At 44.1% G+C, this 22,689-nt stretch overlaps 1 protein-coding gene across 2 annotated transcripts; it reads right to left on the bottom strand.

Annotated features, from left to right (window-relative positions):
- Window positions 1-6,843: 6,843 nt before the first annotated feature.
- Window positions 6,844-22,689, bottom strand: TMEM125 (transmembrane protein 125). Of its 2 annotated transcripts, none has more exons than XM_074221655.1 (2): window positions 22,573-22,689; window positions 6,844-11,602 (listed from the first exon to the last, which is right to left on the bottom strand). In XM_074221655.1, the coding sequence occupies exon 2, from the start codon at window positions 11,443-11,445 to the stop codon at window positions 10,753-10,755; it is 693 nt and encodes a 230-aa protein (XP_074077756.1). In that variant the 5' UTR covers window positions 11,446-11,602; window positions 22,573-22,689; the 3' UTR covers window positions 6,844-10,752. The 2 variants fall into 2 exon arrangements, with proteins under 2 accessions (XP_074077756.1, XP_074077755.1); XM_074221654.1 differs by lacking the exon at window positions 22,573-22,689 and adding an exon at window positions 11,752-14,109.

The raw sequence follows: 22,689 nt of genomic DNA on the forward strand, positions 1-22,689 counted from the left end.
CAGGACTGGGACAGCAAGATCTGGTCATGTCTTTTACTTTTTGAAGAATTAACTAAATGTGAAGGCAAGTCGAGAATTTCTAGCTGCCTGGCTTGTGACAGAAAGAAAACTAATGTATGACTTGTGTCCCCAAGGCCCCTGTAGCTCCCCTCCTCTTCCAGAGTAGGGGCAACCCCAGCATAGTGTTAGGCACATGGTAAGTGTTCAGTCCATACTTATTGCTTTCGTGAAGTAATGGCAGTTCCTTTTGTGTGGGAGTTGAATTAGATATGACTGAGGTCTCTTTTACCTCTCAACCTCTGATGCTGTGATTGATTGTCTGACTCTTTGTGACCCCAATTGGGGTTTTCTTGCCAAAGATCTTGGAATGGTTTGCCATTTCCTTTCTAGTTCATTTCTCCATTAGGGAAATGGAGGCAATGGAGATGAAGTGATTTGCTCGAGGTCAGACAGCTAGTAAAATGTCTGAAACCAGATCCGAACTCAGGAAGAGGAGTCCTCCTGACCTGACACACTATCCACTGTGCCACCTAGTTGTCTTAGTTCAACTTTAGATGTGATTAATTCAAGATGTCTGGGGGACCATCCAGTTTGAGATGGGCAGTAGGCAGTTAGGAGAGTGGAGAATAGAGATTAGGAAAGAGGTTAAAAGGTCTGAGAAGGGGTAGCTAGGTGCCGTAGTGGATAAAGCACTGGCCCTGGAGTCAGGAGGACCTGGGTTCAAATCTGGTCTCAGACACTTAATAATTACCTAGCTGTGTGGCCTTGGGCAAGCCACTTAACCCCAATGCCTTGCAAAAACCTAAAAAAAAAAAGTCTGAAAATCATTAACAAAAAGATGAAAGATGAAATCACCCAGGGGAAGAGGGTATAGAGGGAGAAGAGAGGAAGACCCAGGAGAGAGTCTTAAGGGGACCCCCCATTGTTAGCTTATGGGCTATGGATGAATATCCAGCAAAGGGGCCTGAGAAGGATGAGTAAGATGGGTCAGGAGAGAGCAATGTCACAAAAACTTAGAAGAAAATGTCCAGGAGAAGAGGTGATCAACAATATCAAAGGCTGCAGAGAGGTCATGAAGGATTTTTTAAAAGCCTATTAGATTAATCAGTAGAGAGCTGATAGACACCCCAGAGGGAGTGGTTTCAGGTGGCTGCTGAGGTCTGTAAAGAGTTAAGAAGGCAGTGACAGGAAAGGAAGTAGAGGTACCCGTTGAAGGCAACCTTCTCAAGTGCCAGATTATGGGGTGCTGGCTATCAAGGTTGGATGGATCAATGGGGAGGGCTCTTTTTAAGGTAGGGGAGGCCTGGGCGTGTTTGTAGGTGGCACGGATGTAGCCAGAAGGCAGGGAGTTGAGTGGAAGACTTCTAAAAATCCCTCATCCCTTGAGAGTCTGTGATTTTATGGTATGGAAGCTTTGGGGGAAGGGGAGGCTTCTGCAAAGTCAAAGTGGAAAGACCTGAAAATAAGAGGAAGCAGGGCAATCATGATCAAAAATGCTTGGAGAGAATACAGTTTAGTCAGAATTATATTTGATCCTCACAACCAGCTAGCAAAGGGAGAATTATAGCTATCACAGTCCCCGTTTTAAAGATGGAGAACTTAAGTGGGTGAGGTGGAAGCAGTCGGGGCAGAATTTGCACTACGGTCTTCTTGATTCCCAAACCCAGTATTCTATCACCCTGGGGTCCATGGGAGAGGCAGGGAGGTTTCTATCAGTGCTGGACACTTAGCCTGATACAGAAATTAGTTTTGGAGACCTTTGATCTGTACATTCTTGCTTCCTGTTTCTCTGTCATTTGAGCCTTGAGTTCTTTAGTAAAATTGCTTTTGGGAAAATTCCATTGGTTCTCCTGAACGGAGGAGAATGTCCACTTGTAAGGGCTCCGTGTCCTTGGAAGGCAGTGAGCACAGATACCTGGGGGCAGGGCCTGACCAGCCCGAGCAGGCTGGGAGAGAAGTTCAGGAAACGGAAGGCAAAGAGAAGGCTGTGGACATTGACCCCAGGCTGGTTGGGTGGCACCCTTCTGCAGCTCTGGCTTTCTGACTTTCCCAGAGGATAGAGGCTGCTGTGGGGGGAGGGAGGGCCAAGGAGACAGTTTGTTGCCTCATCTGGGGTCCTGGATCTAGCTAACCCTTGAACTGGAGCTCAGGGACCTCAAGGCCCTGAGATCCCCCAAATCTGAGAAACCAAGGAAACTCAAAAAACTTTCCAACCCCTCCCCTCCAATCCTGGGTTGGGGGGAGAGGACCTCAGAATGCAGTCCAACCAGTACTTGAGCTTGGAATTCCCTCTGTATAATTTCCCACCTTTCTTGGCTAATTACTATGTGTATTTATTGTGGCACTTATTTTGATTAGAAGAGTCAAGCCTTGGAGATAAGAGCTTGGGGTACCCCTCTTCCCCCCAAATCAGTCAAAAAGTAGTTTGAGCTTGATCATATGCCTCAGTTTAATCATATTTAAGGGAACAGATATATATATATATATGTTTTTTTGCAAGGCAAATGGGGTTAAGTGGCTTGCCCAAGGCCACACAGCTAGGTAATTATTAAGTGTTTGAGACCGGATTTGAACCCAGGTACTCCTGACTCCAAGGCCAGTGCTTTATTCACTACGCTACCTAGCCGCCCCTCAGACAGATATATTTCTAACAGTATTCCCTTTCCCTCTGAGAATAGCAAAGGGGTAGCCACTAGCCCCAACCTCCTGCTGCCCTTCCTAGCAAGATTGAAAGTGCCTTGGAGAAAGGTGGCAGGGAAGAGGAGGCTAGAGATTCTGCTTCCTTCAGCCCCCTCTGTCTCACTTGAGCCCACCTTGCCATGCATGGCCTCCCTGTTCAAACTCACCATTCCAGCTAAATTGACTGATTCCCATCTCCTACCTCCATGCCTTTGAACTAACTGGTCCCTTGCCTAGAGCACATTTCCTGCTTATCTGTCTCCTTCCTAGATCCTTAGCTTCTTTTAAGGTTTAATCAGAGGCTCTTCCTACTTTCCTTAACCTTTCCATCCCCTCTCTGATGGATAACCCTCTTCAAATTCTCCCATCTTCCCAATGGCCAAATTTTCTCATTTCTATCTTTGTAATGCTATTCAATTACATCCTCTGGCCCTCATCGCCTCAGCCCTGGACCACTTCAGTAGCCCCCAGTGGGTCTCCCTGCCTTGACTAGAGGCTGTTGGTTTTGGGAAAATTCCACTGGTTCTCCTGAACCTAGGAGAATGTTCACTTGTTGGCCTCTTGTTGGTCTCCACTCAGTCACTAAAGTAATTTTCTCAATAGGTTTGACCATATTATATAATAAACTCCACTAACTCCCTATTATCTCCAGGAAAAACTATAAACAACACTGGCTTTTAAAGTCCTTCAGAGACTGACCTCTTTTTACCTTTCCAGATTAATAATACTTTACTTCTCTTCATGCACTCCAGGACCCAGAAACACCAACCTCCTTCCTCTTCCTAGAACAAGATGTTCATCCTCTAGAACGCTCTCTCTACTCACATCATGCTTTTAAGAATCCTTGGCTTCTGGGGTGGCTAGATGGTGCAGTGGATAGAGCACCTGCCCTGGAGTCAGGAGTACCTGGGTTCAAATCCGGCCTCAGACACTTAATAATTACCTAGCTGTGTGGCCCCGGGCAAGCCACTTAACCCCGTTTGCCTTGCAAAAATCCTTAAAAAAAAAAAAAAAGAATCCTTGGCTTCCATCAAGACTCAGCTTAAATCTCACCTTCTCTAAGAGGTCTTTCAGGGCAGCTAGGTGGCGCAGTGGAAAGAGCACTGGCCCTGGAGTCAGGAGTACCTGGGTTCAAATGTGATCTCAGACACTTAATAATAACCTAGCTGTGTGGCCCCGGGCAAGCCACTTAACCCCATTTGCCTTGCAAAAGCCTAAAAATAAATAAACAAATAAATAACTATAGGAAATAAAATACAGATGCCTACAAAGGAAACCAAAGGTCACTAAAAATGAAGTTGTATTTAAGAGGCCTTTCCCAACCCTCTTCCCAAATTACTGTATATATGGTCAAGATGTTCTTTCCTGTCCATTGGCACATAGGCTCCTTGAGGGTAGAGAATCTCTTGCATCAATATCCCCCATTTTGGGCATGGGATAGAGCCAAAGGAGGAAGAATAGATATCTCTAGCCTCTTCTCTCTCCACCTTTCTCCAAGGCAGACTTTCATTCTTGCTAGAAAGGGCAGCAGGAGGTGTGAGGGCTGTTCTCAGAGAGGGAATACCTGGTTAGAAATCTATCTGCTCTCTTAAATGTTAGATTGAGGGATAGAATTAGGTTCAAACTAACTTTTGGTTTGCCATTTTGGAAAGGAGAGGGGAACCCCAAGCTCTAACTCCAAGAATAACCCTTTTCCGACCAAATATCAATTTCACAATGAATATATATATACATATATATATATGTATATATATATTATATATATCGTAATTAGCCAGGAAAACTCATTTGTCCAAATCCTAGCAAACAAATCAGAGAATATATTTATATTCACATATATATTTTATATTTTAAAATATATTTTAAATATACACCCACATCCATATTCTCTCTTGAAGTTGGAAGTCTATTGGATGGATGCTCAGAAAAGACACTTGCTTGGAAAATCCCAAAGGGAGACTGTCCAGGAGCTGAAACTCTTACCTCTGGACAGCTCCTACCTGCCTCTCACATAGGGCAGGTCATTCATCTCCACCAATAAGGAGAATCCCATAGTTACAGACTTTGATTCAGAGGTTACATCAATAAATGATTATTGCATTTTATTGTATTCAGCTTTCACTCAAAAGCCTCTAGTTAATAATAATTGGGAGCCTCTACACATACCATACTTTGAATTGGGCAAGCAAGGATTGTTATTATCCTTTATCGATGAGGAAACTGAGGCAGAAGTCTAGTGAATTGCCTATGACCCCAAGACTGCCAAGGGTCAGAGGTAGGATATCCTGGCTTCAGATCTCTTTGTCACATAGCTAAGTGGTATAGCAGCTAGACCAGTTTTAAGACACTTAACTAGCTGTGTGACCTTGAGCAAATCATTAAATCTCTCAGTCTCTGTTTCCTCATCTATAAAATGGGGATATTAGTACCTTACTCAGGATTTTTGAGTATAAAATGAGATCATATTTGTAAAGTGCTCTATAAATCTTAGATTGCTATATAAAAGCTGACTTTTAGTAATAAATTTTATTATGCTGCCCTCCATTAGAAGGATGCCACTCAAGGCAGACCCTTCAACTTTTGCATAACTCTCATTCTAAGTTTTTCCTGACATCACACTTAAAGCTGACCTCCCACAGCTTCTCCTAATTGCACTGGTTTTGCCCACTGGGAGGCTGGTTCCTTCTCAGCAGAGTCTTTCAAGCACGTGAAGACAACACTATTCTCCTGAGTATACTCAGGTTGCACAACCTTAGTTCCTTGAACCAATCCTCAGTCTGAAGTTCTGAAAGCCCCTCACCATTCTGGTCACCCTCCTCTGGACACCGTGGCTAATCAATGTTCTTCTCAGGCAGAGCCCCCCAGAACTGAGCACAGTTCTCCCAATGAGATCTGGCTGGGGATGAGCCCAAAAGCTTTACCTTTCTTAAGATTGCACCCATTTTGGTTCAGCTGCTTCCTCTCCCTGCTGATTGTGCACCAAGGATCAAGTCCATCAGATCCCAGACCTTCCGTCTCCCCCTTCCTTCCCCAGGAGCATTGCCATGGAGATGCACATTACCTAGCACTCCCCAAGTTTCTGAGGTTTTGGAAGATAACTTTCTTCTACCAAAAGCCAGGTGAGAATCTATGGGGAACCAGAAATGGAGGTAGTCAGGAAAGAATTGCCCCCCTCCCCCACTCTTGCAGTGGGGATCCTGCATGGAAGTGGGAAGAGATGCTTTGGGGTAAGCAGGGGCAGGAGACAGGAGTCTGGGCAGACAAGAGCCGGGGTGACTATACCAGTCCAGCCCCCGTCACCTGGCTGCCCCTTTTCTTTGAATGTTGTCATGGAAAAACACCACCATTTACTTCCTCTCCAATTGACGGAAGGGGGAGGGGCCCATCCCTCCACCACAGTGACCTGAAAATGGTTCTGTTCTTTAAATGCATAGTTATATTGCTATTTAATTGAAACGTTCAGTCATTTTACAAGAATTCTGATCTCAGCCAATAAATATACGGAGATTGAGACACGGGATGCTAACCCACGAGGGACAGATTTTACTTAGCTCAGGCTGGGAAGGGGGCTGAACCAACTAGAGAGTTAATTACTGCAGCTAATGATACCTGAGATCCCCAAGCCCCAGACTGGTGGCGACCTCTGGAGAGACTTAACAATGAAATGAGCCCTTGCAGTGAGAGGTGGTGCTTGGTGTGTTTATTCAGGTAATCACCACCTTGAATAGCAACTAGCCAACACCCACCTGACTCTCTCTATATTGTTCTATTTCCTTCCAAATGAGTGCTTTAATTTTATTGATCTCTTTTGTCACCTTCATTTACAAATATAACCCTTCCTCCTCCTCTCCCCAGAGAACAATGCCTTGTCATAAAGAATAAAAATTTTAAAATGGTTCAGTAAAACTGAGCAACAACATATTAACTGAGATATGCAGTGTTCCGTACCCATAATCCTCTACCTCTGCACAGATGACTGGGTGCTGCATTTTCTCATCGTTTCTCCAGGACCAACCACTCATTAAAATGGCAAACATTCACTTTCCCTTTTTTTGTTGTGGTTCTTTTCAGTTATATTGTTGTAGTCATTATATATATATATATAGTTTTCTGGTTCTGGTTACTCAACTTTTACATCAGTGAGTTAAATTAGCATTTATTAAAATCTCTTTTATACTCAGTATGGATAATACAAGACAGCAAAAAACAAACCAGCAACAATAAAAAACAGTTCGTGCTCTTAAGGAGCTCACAATTTAAAGGGGACAAAATGTAAACAATCGTATACAAAGAGAGACAGGATAAATTGGTGGTCATCAAAAGAGAAAAGGTTCTAGTATTAAAGAGGATTGGGGAAAGGCTTCTTGTAGAAGGGAGGATTTTATCTTGGACTTAAAGCCAGAGAAGTTAGGAATTGGGGGGAAAAGCTAGGTGGAGCAGTAGATAGAGCACCAGCCCTGGAGCCAGGAGGATCTGAGTTCAAATTCAGTCTCAGACACTTAATTACCTAGCTGTGTGGCCTTGGGCAAGCCACTTAACCCCATTGTCTTGCAAAAACCTAAAAAAAAAAAGCCCCCCAAAAGAAGTTAGGAATTGGAGAGATGAAGAGGGAGAGCAGTCCCAGTATAGAAGACAGTGAGTGAAAACAATGGAATGGAGAGTTTTAGTTAAACCACAGCAAGGAGCCAGTGCACCTTGATTAAAAGGTAAGTGGGGTTATAGAAGGCATAAGGAGACTGGTTATGAAGGGTGTTGGAAGCCCTTGTACCAAAGGGTACAGAGGAGATAGAGAGGCATAGGAGAGATGCTATGAAGGAAATATCAACAGGACTAGGCAACAGATTGGAATCAGGGAAAAAGTGAGGAATCAAAGATGATACCTAAGTTCTGAGCCTGGGCGACTGGGAAATTGGTGGTGGCAAGGACAGTGTGAGGAAAGTTAGGAAGAGGGGAGGGTTTGCAGGAAAAGATGAATTCAGTTTTCAACAGGCTGAGTTTAGGATGCTTACCAGATGCCCAATATGAGATAACTAAAAGGCAGTGAGAGATGTGAGACTGGAGGTCAGGGTTTCACAAATGGATATGAGAGACTTTTGGATAGAGATAATTGAGGTCATAGGAGCGGATAAGATTCCCAAATGAAATAATCTAGAGGGAGAAGTCCTTATAAGTTTTCCCATGCTCCTTTGAATTATTCATGTTCATAATTTCTTAAAGCCCAACAAGATTCCACTATATTTTTCTACCTTTATTTAGCCATTCCCCCACTGATGAGAATCTACTTTGTTTATAATTCTTTGCTACCTCAAAAAAATAGAATGAATATTTTGATGCTGTAGAATCTTTCTGTCTTTGACCTCTTAGAGTATGTTCCTTATATTGTGATTTCTGGGTTAGCAGTACCTATGGATATTTTAGTCACTTTCTTTGCATGATTCCAAATTTCGTTTGGACCAATCCAGAGCTCCACCATCATTACATTAGCACGCCTGTCTTTGCACAGCTTTTCCAACAGCGGCCATTTCCATCTTAGGTCAATCTGCTAATTTTCTGGAATAAGGTAAATCCTTAAAGTTATTTTTATTCGCGCTTTTCTTATTAGTGATTTGGAGTGTTTACTCATATGGTTGTCAATAGTTTAATTGGCTCATTTTCATTGAACACTTATCTGTTCCCCCAGATTTTTTCCCCTATAGGAACTATTATCTGGTCATTTTTTTCCTTAATACTATAATTGTGCAAATTATTTTTAGAAACACAAGTGCAAGACTTTTTGTATCAACCTAATAATTTTATCTTATTAGATTCCATTTGATACCAGAGCCAAATACTGTATATTTGGATCCTGCCTCCCATTCACAGTATTAACTATTCTTTGCAGTTTTATGGCATCTGAAAGTATGAACCTGCCATCTAAAAGAGAAAAATGGGGGCGGCTAGGTGGTGCACTGGATAGAGCACTGGCCCTGGAGTCAGGAGTACCTGAGTTCAAATCCAGCCTCAGACACTTAATAATTACCTAGCTGTGTGGCCTTGGGCAAGCCACTTAACCCCAACTGCCTTGCAAAAGCCTAAAAAAAAAAATATGAACTTTTAAAAGAGAAAATGTTAAATAGCAGATTCCTGGAGCTCTTTTCTGGATACCTCCTTCCTTGTTGATATTAACCCATTGAAGAACAACTCACAGGTCAAGTCACCTGATAATAGCAATATCTAATATTTAAACAATGTTTTAAGGTTTACAAAGCTTTATCTCATTTGACCCTTTCAACAGCCTTGTCAAGAAGGTTCTATTACTATTATTCTCATATTACAGATGAAGAAACTGAGTGAATTTCTTAGGGTCCTACAGCTAGATTGGATTTGAACTCAGGCCCTCCAGATTCCATGTCTAGATACTTGTATTCCTGAAGGTATATATCTAGCTGCACTATACTTTCTTCTCTCCATCTTGTCCTTAAGTATAAATAGCATGAGAAGCCTCAGAATCCCAGAGATCTCAGAGACTCTAGAAATGGTCAGAGATAATACATACTGTAGAGGTCTCAATATTTGTCAGAGATCCCTAAGATTCTGGAGGTCTTGGAGAAGCTGGAGATAATCAGAGATCTGAGAGTGGTTAGGAAGGGCTTTGCTAAGCCCCAGAGCACTTAGAGGAGCCAGCCAGGGCCATCTCTGCCCAGGCTTGGATGGAAGACCAGGGGATGCTGAGCCTGCTATGGACTATTCTGGATCCCTACCCATTACTTTCTTTGATCTTCACAATTTCACAATCCTGTGAGATGAGTGGACAGACACCTGAGAAATGAGAATCTGAAGGCTTATGAAAGCTAACAACCTGCCAAATGTCACACGGTTTGTGTCCAGAATTGAAAGCCCAGGGGCTGCCCGACTGACCGCTGCCATCAGACACGTGAAAAGTTGTCAAGGCATTAATATTTTGTTTGGTCCCAGAGGACACAACTTGACATTTTTTTTATAAAGCTGCTGCTAATTAATGTTAGCAGTATGGTGGGGTGGTTCTGGGATCAGATCAAATCCCACCTATTTGAGCAGCTCCCTGTGTGGGCTTAGGCAGGCTCTTTTCCTTTATGCAATCTCAGTGCTCTCATCTGTAAAAGGGGTCACCTGGATAGGATGTCTCAAAGTTCCATTCCACAACCAGGATGCCTCAGGCTTCACCAAGCCTTGGGTTTGCACCTCTCCAAGGGGCTCCTTGAAACAACCTGGATCACTTTGAGCCATCGCCAGGGTCAGAACTAGTTCTGTCCTAAGAACTCAGTGCATGGGAGTGCTTCATGAACGTGGACTGCAATGCACGGTGTGGTCCAGCACCTTTATTTGGGAACCTGATCTGAGATGAAAGGTCAGAGGGGCAGGGTCTCTGAACTGACAGACTCATGGTGGGGGTAAGACTAAGCTATGGAAGGAGTCAGAGGGGAATCTCTGAAGTGAGATAGGGAAGCTCAGGGGGTCCTTGATCTAGATGAAAGGGAATCTCTGAGTTGGTATAGGGAAATTAAAGGGCGTCCCTAAAGTGGGATGAAGGTTATAGGGGAGGGAGTTAGCATGCATTTATTAATTAACTCACATGCCATGCAGATAATATTTACAAATATATCCTTTAAAGGATTCAGAGGGAGTCTCACTTGGGATGGAGGACTTTTCTGCTTGGCTACTTTTAGGGAGTTGGTGAAAAGTGGAAGGTTCGATGATCCCCAAGAAAGATGGAGTTTTTGTGTATGGGAAAGGGACAGAATAAATAAGCATAGATATGGGGTTTCAGATCCCAGATAACATACATGCCCAAGAAAGACCACATTCACCAACACCCCTTGTAGGCCAAACCTGTTAGTGATGAAAGATGGGAGAACAGAGAAGGGGCTGAAGAAGGGTCCTGGAGGTGGGAGTTCAGGTGTGGCAGTCAGAGGAGGACAGAAGGTAAAGGTGGAGACTGAAGGGTAGAGACAAGAGAGCGGCAGCTGGAAGGTGGCTCTTGATGGGGCAGGTTGCCAGTGAGGTGGGAGGGCAGCGGTGGTTGGACCTAGAGGTCACTGGTGAGAGTCAGGGCTGTCAGAGAAGGTTGGCGACGCTGGGTGTGGCTGGCAGCCGTCCAGAGATACTGAAGATGCTGCTACCCCTTAGTCCCCGGCCTCGACCTGAGCCTGCAGCTGTGGTGGGCAGGAGACAGCGACTTCCCATGCCAGCTTGATACAGCAGTAGTCCCAACAGCAGGAGGGCTCCAATGATACTCAAGACAATGCCCGCAGTTAGCATAGTGGCCAGGGGCCTGGTGGGGCTGGGGCTGGGTCCTGGGCCAGAAGTGGGGGAAGCAGCCAGGCCAACTAGCACTAGGCCACTGACCAGCAGTACCAGGCCACTGACTAGGACCACAAGACTGTCTGTTCCTCCCCCACTGCGCAGCAGGGCCACATGCTGGGGTTGCCGGATACAGTTCATATCCTGCACAGCTGAGCCCAGTAGCTGCTTCACCAGCACAAGTAGGGCCAACAGGCAGAGGACGGTGCCCATGGCCAGGCGCCATTCACCCGAGCGACTGTTGGTGGAATACAGGAGGGCCACCCCACCTGCTCCACAGCCGGCCACTAGTCCCACAGCCACAGAGAAGCACAGGGCTGCACGCCGTGGCTCCTGAGACCACCACAGTTCCACATGGTCCTCCAATGCATCTGGGGCTCCCACCCCACTCACAGGCATGGGAACCCCCTGCTGCTGCAGACCAGGGGATTCTTGCAAGTGGGCCATCTGCTGCAGTTGCACTTGAGGCCCAGGCTGGAACTAGAGTGGAGCAACGCAGGTAGGGGGCCTGGAAGAGACTTAAGGAGAGTCACGGGGTCTCAGGAGCTTAGCTTCATGATTGCCTTTCCCCCCTTCTCACAGTCTGCAGCACAGCCATGGCCACCTAGGAAGACAGAGACATAGATGAGATCCATGCTTGCGGTTCCTGAGAGATGCCCCGGAAAGATCTCTGCTCCCTCCAGAACCATCCCCCTTCCCCAACAACACTGCCCTTTCTCCCCTTCCATCTTGCCAGCAGTCCCTCTTCCCCACCTTTCAAGATTCCAGTGTTCTGGCTCCTTCATGTTAAGCTGGTAGGGCTTCTAGCTGGACAGCTCCAAAGCAGGGCTCCCACCAGTGTCCCCAGCAGATCCAAGAATAAAGGCCCATTGAGCCTCAGACCACTCCTATGACCTCAGTCGCCTCTTGTCACCACCAGCTCCATGGGACTGCAGTGTAACCCTTCAGCACCCAGAGAGATAGAGCCCCACACCCTTCCTGGCACTCCCTTTCCCGAAGGAGAAGAGTCCCTCTCTGGGGCTCCCAGGCCTGGCTAATAGCAAGCTCTTGCTAGTTGTTACACTCAGGACTGGATCCCTAATGCTCACTTAGAATCTGAAACCAAATGCCCAAGAGCTCCTGATCAATAGAAGACAGCAGGTGAAGCCAGATGCCAAAATCAGTAAGAGGCTCCCTGGCAAAGGGCCCTCTGAAAGCCCTGGTACATGAACAAACAACTTCATGTTGGACTTCTTTCTTTAAGCAAACTTTAGGGGGCCAAGATCCCTTTACACTCTTAAAAATTTGCTCTTTTCCTCTATCCCTGAGAGCTTTTATTTATGTGGATTTTTTCTACAGATAGTTATTATATTCAAAATGAAAGTCTTGGTACATGAAACTGACTTTGATTTCATTGACTCCCTTGAAAAAATCTTAGGCTTTCCAAGATGAGACTTTGAGAAGCATTCTTCCAGTGATGCTTCCCCTTTCTGGCATTCATTGAGATCTTGCTCCCCTCTAAGATCTGGCATCCCTGGTCATCCTCTCAGGAGTGGCTGCACCTTTTCTTGTGCTCCCCAGAGCACAGATGTCTTTGTTCCCTACTGCCATTTCCAGACCCTCCTTCTGTGCTGTGGTTCAGCAATCTCTCTTCCTCTAGTCAAATTTGTCACCCAATCCAAACCCCAGTAGCCACTAGCTCCAAAATAATTTTCCCTCTTTCAGGAGGAATTGGATTCCTGCCTCAATCTTCCTCTATCACTGCATTAAGAGACCAGTATATCCACTGATGTTCCTTCAAATGCCCTGCCCTTCCAATTCCCCAGTTTCTTCAACTACCATGACTTCCTCCTTCACACCTCTACCCTAGCCACACCTGGTGATGATCACACCCTTGATCTGTCACCTACAAGTGTTTATAAAATCTGGAAATCTTTTATGTGATCCTAACTTCCCATCATTCCATCTTTCCCTCTGCCTTACTCCTCTGACACCTATTCTGCTCCCCAGGACCTTCCTCCCCGGTCTCCCTTGGTTTCTTGCTGTGGCTTCACCTTCCTCTCTTCCAGTCTTAATCTTGAAACTGACTAGTTCACCTCCATACTGTCCTTAATCCTCAATTCTATTAATCCATGAGAGATCAGAAGTCACCCACCTGTCCTGACTGGGTCCATTATGAATCTGCTAGGCATCTTAACTGGCTCATTCATACAGCAATGCCATCCTTTGACTCCTATTGTGCTCCTTTCCAATTCACAATGGCTGTTTCTAGCTTTCTCTTCTCCCTTCTAGTCTTCCACTTCTCAGATGAGACCCTTACTTCATCCTTTAATTGAGAAAATTGAGGCCATTCACCTTAAGCTACCTCTTCTTCTCCTCTCATCTTAGACCTACCTGATATCTTCTCCTCACCATCTCTGAAGAAGTAGTTCTGAGTTTTAAAACTATGCATATCTTTGACCTAGCAATACCAATAGGTCAGTATCCCAGATATCAAAGGAGAAGGAAAAGGATTTGTACAAGGATATTGATAGCAGCCCTTTTCGTGGTGGCAAAGAATTGGAAACTGGGGGGACGCCCATCAATTAAGGGATGGCTAATCAAGTTGTGATAAATGATGGAATACTCCTGTGCTGTAAAAAATGATTGGAGGAGGGGCAGCTAGGCAGCTCAGGGGACATTTAAGACTTAGCAAGTCACTTAACCCCATTGCCTTGTCAAAAATAATGCTGAAGGAAATGGTTTCAGAACAACCTGGGAAGATATATATGAGCTGATGCAGAGCAGAACCAAGAGGACATTATACAGAGTAACAGCAATATTGTAAAGAAAATCTGCTTTGAAAGATTTAGCTAATACAATGAGCCAGACAATGCCAAAGGACTAATAATGAAACATGTTTCAGCCTACAGGGAGCTGATGAATTCTGAATTCAATTAAAACATTTCAAAGTTTTCTTTTTATTGATTTTTCTGCCACATGACATGTGGAAATGTTCTGTATAACTTGTATGAATGGATATCATATTTCTTGCCTTCTCAATGGGGAGGGGAAAAAAGAGATAGCCCTTATTCTTGGCAAGACAATATCCTCCAGAAGCACATGTTCCTGTTGCATCCTATCTTCTCCAGCAGAGCCATGTCTCTCTTCCCCACCCCCATCTCCCCATCATGCCCCACTCTCTAATCTGCAGTCTCTCCTGGTCTCCTGGCTATACTTTTGCTACATACACTTATCTTTCCCCTAACCTGGGAAAAAACCCCAAACAGAACTTATTTGACCCTACCATCCCCTCAAGCTCTTCTTCCTTTTACAAAGTCCCAGAAAAGCTGTCTAAAATTCTTGTTGTTGCTTCCTTTCTCTGACTCTTTTCTTTTTTAGCAAGGCAATGGGGTTAAGTGACTTGCCCCAAGTCACATAGCTAGGTAAAGGTAATCATTTGGTTTTTTGTTTGTTTGTTTTTTAGGTTTTTGTAAGGCAAATGCTGTTAAGTGGCTTTCCCAAGGCCACAAAGCTAGGTAATTATTAAGTGTCTGAGACCAGATTTGAACCCAGCTACTCCTGACTCCAGGGCCGGTGCTTTATCCACTGCACCACCTAGCCACCCCTAACAGCTAGGTAATCATTAAGTGTCTGAGACCAGATTTGAAACTCAGATTTTCCTGACTTCAGGGCTGATGCTCTATCCATTGCTACCTAGCTGCCCCTCTGACTCATTTCATAACCCTTTCTTAACCTGGTTTCCAGCCTCAACATTCAACTCAAACCACTGTCTCCAAAGTTACTGGTGATCTTTCTTAACGGGTCTTTTCTCAATCTTCATCCTTTTTGGGCTCTCAGCCGTCTTTGACACATTGATAGCCTTTTCATCTCTTTTTCTCTGGATTCTACCCTCTCTTTGCTTCCAACCAGACTAACCACTCCTTTTCAGATTCCTTCATTTATATCACATTCCTTCACTGTGGAAGTCCCCAAGCTTTGTCCTGGGTTCTTGCTTCTCTCTACACTTTTATTTGGTAACTCATGGAGTTGTGTGGGATAAAGTTTTGAGATTTCTTCAGTAAAATATAATAGATTGAATTTGGTTAACTATGGCCCCTCCTCCCTTGACAAAGCTAACTTCTGGGATATTGTGGAAGACTCAAAAGACTTCATCTTATCTGTTGATGTCTGGAGAATCATTCAATTCCTGGGACTAAAGAGATAATCTGGTTTGGGTCTGAATTTTATGCTCTTTTCCCTAGATTAGTTTGCTTTCTTTGAATTCTCTGCCCCTTTCCCTAGGGTAGTTTTTGTGTTTAGATTGTAAGACCACACTCCTCATTAATGAGGGTGGGTAAGGTGGGTGGGGGGGATCGAATTAGGATAAATGTGATTCTTGAACCTTTTGCTTTTGCCTCAATCTCTCTAATCGATTGTGGCCCATGAATAAAGCCTTCTCTTCATACCTTGAGAGAACTCTGAAATTTATTTAAGTGGCATTTGTCCCACACAGTTTGGGGGCTCGTCACCAGGATAGCAAGCCCATTGGGGACCTTGGCTTCTCAGGCCTTGGCAAAACAGCGCTGCTGCCACAAATTCTGGCAGTTTGTCATTTTCTGAGAAGCCTTGGTTTCCCCTCTGTGCAAATGACCTGAAGCAGAGAGAACAGCAAATCCACAGCAAGAACCTGACATCAGTGAGGACAAAGAACAGTCTTTAAACCTCTATGCATAAAGATCCAAAAGACATTAAGCCTAGACCTTGGAATCTGAGGGCACTAAATTCCTAGAGGGTCCATTTGGGTAAGCCTAGACCTTGGAATCTGAGGGCACTAGATTCCTGGAGGGTCCATTTGGGTGACTGAGGGTTGGGGGTGACCCCTTCTGGTTTGGCTGTAAGGGACTTGAATCTAAGGGCACTTGATCCTGAGAGGTCTCTGTCAATATTTAAAATGGGAAAGGCCCTGTCCTAAGCCTTCCCCCGAGGCAAATCAGGTAAATAAGACTAAAATATAAAGGAAAAAGTAAGAAGAAAATGATTAAGTATTGTTGTCTTGTCTGGGAAAATAAAGAGATTGTCAGAGGATAGGCTGAAATCTCCTCTCTCTACATTCCTGAGACGTCAGGAATTTGCCATTGGCCTGTGTTTTGAAATTCAGTTTGGAAAATTCTGTTGCATTTTGTGTGATCTGTGTTTGTGCCTTGTCTGTCTTTGTGTTTAGAATGTCTATTTACTTGTGTGATTTGTTAAATAGGGAAAGGAGTTTGCAAGTTCCCCTAAAGAGTTCCTTGGGTAGCCTCATTTTGTTTTGGATTTTTAGGCAGTATTTATCTAACTCTCTGGCTCTTCCCTTGAGCCTGCTTTCTGCCTGTGTTACAATAGATAATATGATACCTCCCTCCTCACTCCTAGGTTGTCTCTTGAGCACTTAAAGAGGGATTTTTAGTTTGATTAAAAAGGAATGGATATGAGAAGGGCCCCCCCTTCCCTGTTTATGTTCCCTTCTCTTCCCAGTTCTCCATGATTCTGTGGTGCTAAAATGTTTTTCCCCCACTCTCTTTTAGAAAAAGGACTAAGAGAGAAAATTACTTCAGGAAGAATTAGTAAAATAAATGTTCAAAGGGACCTTATTTTGAAATAAAAAGAAACAGGAAAGAGAGTGAATATTATCATAGAAAGAAATGCTATTTTAATTTGAAAAAAAAAAGAGGTTGTTAAGAGAGTCAGGTTAATCCTAAAGTATATAATGTGGTTACCAAGATATGCCAGTATAGGGGAAACTAAATAGTTAATCTTTTCCCAGAATGACATGGTAACAAGCTTCAGGTGTTTATCAGTTTAGATTCTGGCAATGTTGGTTATTACAGAAGCTTATGGGACATGTAAGGATTTAAGAATAGATCAACTGCCGCCCCCCCCTCCAGAAAGGATTGTCCCTCTGTAAAGGTTATTCAGCTTTACTCCATTTGAAGAAAGGGGCGGGGAGGGACACAGAATGTTCTGATTAGGCTAAGGGATTTTTGGATGACTGCTTTCTCCAGGGTTTTAGCAGTTATAATCAAGAAATGCTAACTATTAAAAGCTGGGGATGGAAAATGGATTGTGAAAAGTGGAATCCTATCTGTGGTTTCTATAGCTGGATAAACTATGTGATTCTAGTTCAGAATAGTATGAATTAAAGTCAAGAGGAGCTAATGAAAAGGAAGTAAGTATAGAAATGGATTGAAGCATGTAGACAGAAGGTTTGAGCAGGTTTGACTTTGTATACCACAGATGGATTTTGGGAACTTTGTAAAGTGGCTTACAAATCATTCTAAGAGGAGAAGGAGGTGGTTGTGCAGCAGCCCCCATGTGGAAATCAGCCAGTGGTAGTTGTGCAGAATTAAGGGAAGGGAGGGGGGTTTCTTAAAGAGAAAAGCTGTGGTTTGGGGAGAGTTTAGAAGAGTTTAAGAGAAGAAAGAACCTTTAAGGGGAAGACCAAGAAGTTTTAGGAGGAAAGATTTTTTTATCCTTAGGAGTGTCTGAGAAAGATTCCATGCTTTCTCCCTGGGTTGGGGAAGGGGTGGTGGGTTGCACACGTGGTGGTCTCAATCCCATCCACCATCTTGTTAAGACTTGAACCCTAGACCGAGTCCATCTGAGAGCCTGCCTACTGGTGGAGGGAGAGGGGATAGACAGGAGAGGAACCTTAAAGGGAAAGAGATCCCTCCATATGCCAAAGCAGTGGTTGTTTGCTTTAGCGTAAAAGCACTATATAATATAGGAAATATAAACACAAGATAATTTGATATTTCTCTATGCAATCTCCTGGACAAAGGAGGCATTTATTTGTTGTAAGATACAACAGACTAGAAGGAGGTTTCACTAGCCACGGGGATTCTGATATACCATCTTCATATACAGGTAGAGTAGAGATGATTTCAGACAAAGGGATGTCTCTAGTAAGAGGCTTGTAGGGCCAGTCATAGTTAGAATACCAGGTTTTAGGCAAAGACCCAGGAAGGATAATCGAGCTTTTGGTAGGGGTTTCATTCACTGGGACTCCATTAAGATTATGATTGGAATTTAGTGAATTGTATTCACTGGAAGTTCTAACTAGGTAAAACAACCATTTGAGATCACAGGACTTTTAATTGATTTTCTCTTATGTCAGATACCAGGATGGTCAACAAAAAGAAATGCTACTGGGTAAAATGTCATGTTCTTGGAGCCAAGGAAGCCAATGGGTCAAGGATGTCAGGTGACAGGGATGGGCAGCCGAAGGGGCAACTTTTCAGCATGGCTGAGGTTGGACCCCTTTGACTTGATTTCCCCAAAATGACATTTGGATAATATCTCACCTGGAATAAATCTGACCTAAGACATTTGATTTACCCACGTGACCTGCCTGGACACTGACATTCAATACTTATATCTGTAAAGGAATTTTCCTTTAATGTCCTGGATCTTTATAGTTAGTTACTAAGCAAACTAAAAAAAGTTTAGGTGAATTGGATCTAATAGCCAGAGATAGGTTAGGTGCCTGTCTCTGACGCCTGCTATCAGCTACATGCTAAGATAGGAATTAAGTTTCCTTAGTATTTGCGTTCAAGGGGATATTTAGGTAAGGAGAAGAATGGGAAATTCTTGGGATAATTACAGCTTCAAATTCTAGTTTAAGGAAAGGAATGTGAGTTAGATAAGTACACCAGGAAAAGGAAAATATGGGAATATTTGGAAAAAAATATCATTTTGGTTAAGGATGTTAGAGTCATTGTAATGGGAACAAATGTTAAAATTGTTTTATTTTAAACCAGATGTTGGGTACTCTTAGAACAAAGATGGCTGTTGAATGTATATGTTACAAGCTTGTGAGTTTGCTCATGTAATAAAATACAAATGGAAGTTAAAAGTGTTCAAAGTGAAGTATGTGTGTCAATATGACAGTAAGGCAAAATATAAATTGTAATAAGCTCCAGAATCTCATTGTTTTGTGATGGAAGACATGCATTTTGAACTGAAATAAGATGTTAAGCAGTTTCTTTACCAGAAGACAAGTATTTACCAGAGCTGGAGAGGACTTTTTTGGAATAGATTCAGAGGATGCTGAAGGACATTGGATGCCTCCAAGGGAGAAGAGGAGAGGAGAGACACTGAATCAGTTCCATCTCTACCATCTCTCACCTATGTGTACATTGTTTATCTGTAACTTCTTCTTGACTCTGTAAGGATGATACTCCTACTTATGCCCTTCTCCTTATGGAAAGGAAGAGGGGAGGCAGGGTGAAAATGTTCTCCATTGAGAAAGAAAGAGAGATTAGTGGGTGGCAGTAGCCCTGGGTCTGACCTAGATTCTCAGCTCCTGGTCAGAGGTGCACTGTGGCACAGGATTCTGATCCAGAGGAGAGAAACACCAGTGGCATATGACTGAGTCAGTTCAGGGTGACTATTGTTTATAACTGACTGGCCAGGATATTTACCTGGGGAGCAGAAAATGTCTGAATATGTCCAGAAGCAGGGTGCATATATCCTGGATTGTACAACTTAGAGATAGGTGGCCTCAGACTCATGTGAGATTAATGATGGTACCTGGATCCTTTGTAAAGATGTGCAAACTGGGGCATTTATTAAGGGAAACTGATTGTGAGTTAGTATGGACTTGCAAGGAAAGTGTGGAAATGGCCATTTGCCAGAAAAATAATTTAAGGAACATCACTAGGTATATTAGCTATTCTTGGGGTTAATCCAATGACACAAAATCAGGAATTTAGTTTGATCAATTTTGGAGCCAGGAAGACCTTTCTAAAGACTTTGGTATAAAAACTTGCAGTGGAAGGAGGTACAATTTTGGAAAAGTACCTATTATCATGGTGATTATAGGGCTTATCTAAAAGGGTCCCTAGGAAGTAAGGAGGTGATCTGGGAGTTGTTATTTAGATTTAAGGGCCAACTCAGAAACATGAAGAAATCTCATCAAAATAAAAGAGGAGGGATTGTGTGGGACAAAGTTTTGAGATTTCTTCAGTAAAATATAATAGATTGAATTTGGTTAACTATGTGTCCCTCCTCCCTTGACAAAGCAAACTTCTGGGATATTGTTGAAGACTCAACTGACTACATTTTATCTGGTGATGTCTGGAGAATCATTCAATTCCTGGGACTAAAGAGATAATCTGGTTTCGTCTGAATTTTATGCTCTTTTCCCTAGATTGGTTTGCTTTGTTTGAATTCTCTGCCCCTTTCTCTAGGGTAGTTTTTGTGTTTAGATTGTAAGACCACATTCCTCATTAAGAAGAGTAGGTCAGTGATGGTGGGGGAATCGAGTTAGGATAAATGTGACCTTTCCAAGTCTCAGATTCTCTGGGAAGGCTAGTCCAAAACTTCTATTACTTTTTTTCCATTTCTGAGGTTTTTCCCTTTCCCTCTAGCAATCACCTCTTGCCTGGACCATTGCACTAGCCTCCTAAAATGAACAGGTTTTTACAATTTAGCAGCTTATACTACTAAAGTACAGACCAACCTAATTGACAAGAAATTTATGGTAATGAGCTATCTTTCATGGATCAAAGTCTTCTTCCTCAAGATTAGCTGTTATCTATTCTTGGCATGTCTTGGGCCTATTTATTTATATGCTATTTTTTCCAGTAGACTGGAAGCTCCAAGAGGGCAGGAGCTATTCTTTTTCTTTTCCCAATGGCACATAGGGGTCTCCCATTCCCCACTTCACCATCACCATTAAAACACATGGTGTTTGGTATGTAAAATCTTATTATACATGTGAGGAATATAGGGCCTTGTTGGTCTTCACAGAGTGGAGGGGGGTCTCTAGGGAATCCATTACAGCCAATCACAAAACTGGGAGAATCTTCCTAATCCCATTGCAGAGATGATAAACCCAAGATTAGAAGAACCCAGTTCTCAAGTGGTCAAGAAATGACCTAGAGATATTGACCTAATGCAATTGATTTTGCACAATTAGGTAATTGAATATTATCCCCCACACCTCCTATGATAATTGGGGCTCATCAGCTTATCATGCATTGTATGATTGGGGGGGAATCATATTAGGGACATGTCATGGGATGGGTGGACCTCTGAGAGCCTATGAAAATCCAAGAAGGAGGGGAAAGTTTCTGAAGACTATAAATTATCTGATGTTCAAATGCTGCCTCATGCCTCATGCCAGGTGAGGTACCCGTATCCTGCAGGATTTGTGAATAAATCTACAATTTTCTCTCACTCTAGCAGGTTTTTCTTTCATTCATTTATAACAATACATTACTGCTCATACAGACCATATCCTAGTCAAAATGGCTTTCTTGCCATTCCCCCATCTCCAGTCTCTTATCCCCAGATGTGAATCACTCTCTCAGGGCATCACCTCTTAAAATGCAAATACCCCTCTATGGGAAACTGTTCCTGATCCCCCCAGGTGCTGGTCTCCCCTTCCCCTCAACACATTCATACATACGATTACTTTTTATTTCAAAGTCTTAGAATTTGATCAGATTGTTCACCCCATAGGCAGCTAGAGGGCAGGGCCTGGTTAGACTTGTCTGGCAAAAAATAGGTGCCAAATAAATGTTTGTAGATTGGCTAATGGATAGGTTAGTGCTTGCAGTGAAGAGAAGATGCTTGACCTAATCAAGTGACCAAGGCTCCAGGCCTGACTGTCTCATGGCAATGAGAGGACTGGGGGGGAGGAGAGTGGGGGATGGGGTGAACTTGACCACAGGAACACGATGAGTATTGTAATTTTGAAAGATGTATCTTGACTGTTTTGGCTGAAAAGCTTGCCGCAGGTCCTCGGCAAAAATCTAATCTTTTATAAAAGAGATCATTTTGGATCACTCAGAGAGGAATATTTGTTGTTTGGATGGTTGAAGAGGGAGAAGAGACTCCCAGCTATCTTTGCCCCCTCAGACCTCATCTGGATCAATGTGCTTGGGTCGGTCCGCCAGGAAGGGCGCGGATGGGCCAGAGCATGTCGTTCCAGAAGGCTCCTTGAGGGCAAGAGTGGTCCGTGATCTTTGTTTGGATCCCCAGCATATTTCGAGCAGCATCTGGTACACAGTAGGTGCTCAATAAATGTTTATTGACTTCTAGGCTGGGGATTGCAAGGACTGGGAGTGTTTGGCCTGCAGAAGGTGAGGCGTCCGAGGGGCTCCCAGGGGGGGAGGGGGGGTGGGGGGTGGGGGGCAGAAGCAGGAGCTGGGGGAGGGGGACGAGGCGGTGCAAAGAGGGGAGAGGAGGTTATCACTGAGCAGGAGAAACTGAGCTCGGGCCGCCCTCGGGGGCCCGAAGGTCTGCTCAGCCCCTGGACAGCTCCCACCAGGGAGCCGCCGCCGCTTGGCCCCGATTTAGCTGGGGACTCTGGATGGAGCTCCCCAGAAAGAGCCCGAAATTCTGGGGGGCAGGCGCGAACTTTTAGTTGTCCTGTTGTCTCCACCGACCCCCCCCCCCAGCACCCCCATCTCCCTCACTGGGATGCGGGCGGGGCGGGACAGCTTTTGTCCTCCAGGAGGGTCAGTGACTGGTCCAGGAGCGGAGGAGAGAAGTGGGGGGGGGTGTAGGCTGGGCTCCTACTTGCCCCCCCCAGGTCTGGGATCTCAAGGGGACACACTGAGGACTGACCTGCAGGCAGAGGCGTGGGGCCATGGGGTCCAAGGACGGCAGCCGCGAAGCTGGGGCGGCAGGGAGCCCGGAAGGGAGCCCCAAATCCAGGGAAAATCCGGACGGAAGATTACCTGT

This window comes from Macrotis lagotis, chromosome 2, assembly GCF_037893015.1.
Source record: "Macrotis lagotis isolate mMagLag1 chromosome 2, bilby.v1.9.chrom.fasta, whole genome shotgun sequence".
NCBI lineage: Eukaryota > Metazoa > Chordata > Mammalia > Peramelemorphia > Peramelidae > Macrotis > Macrotis lagotis.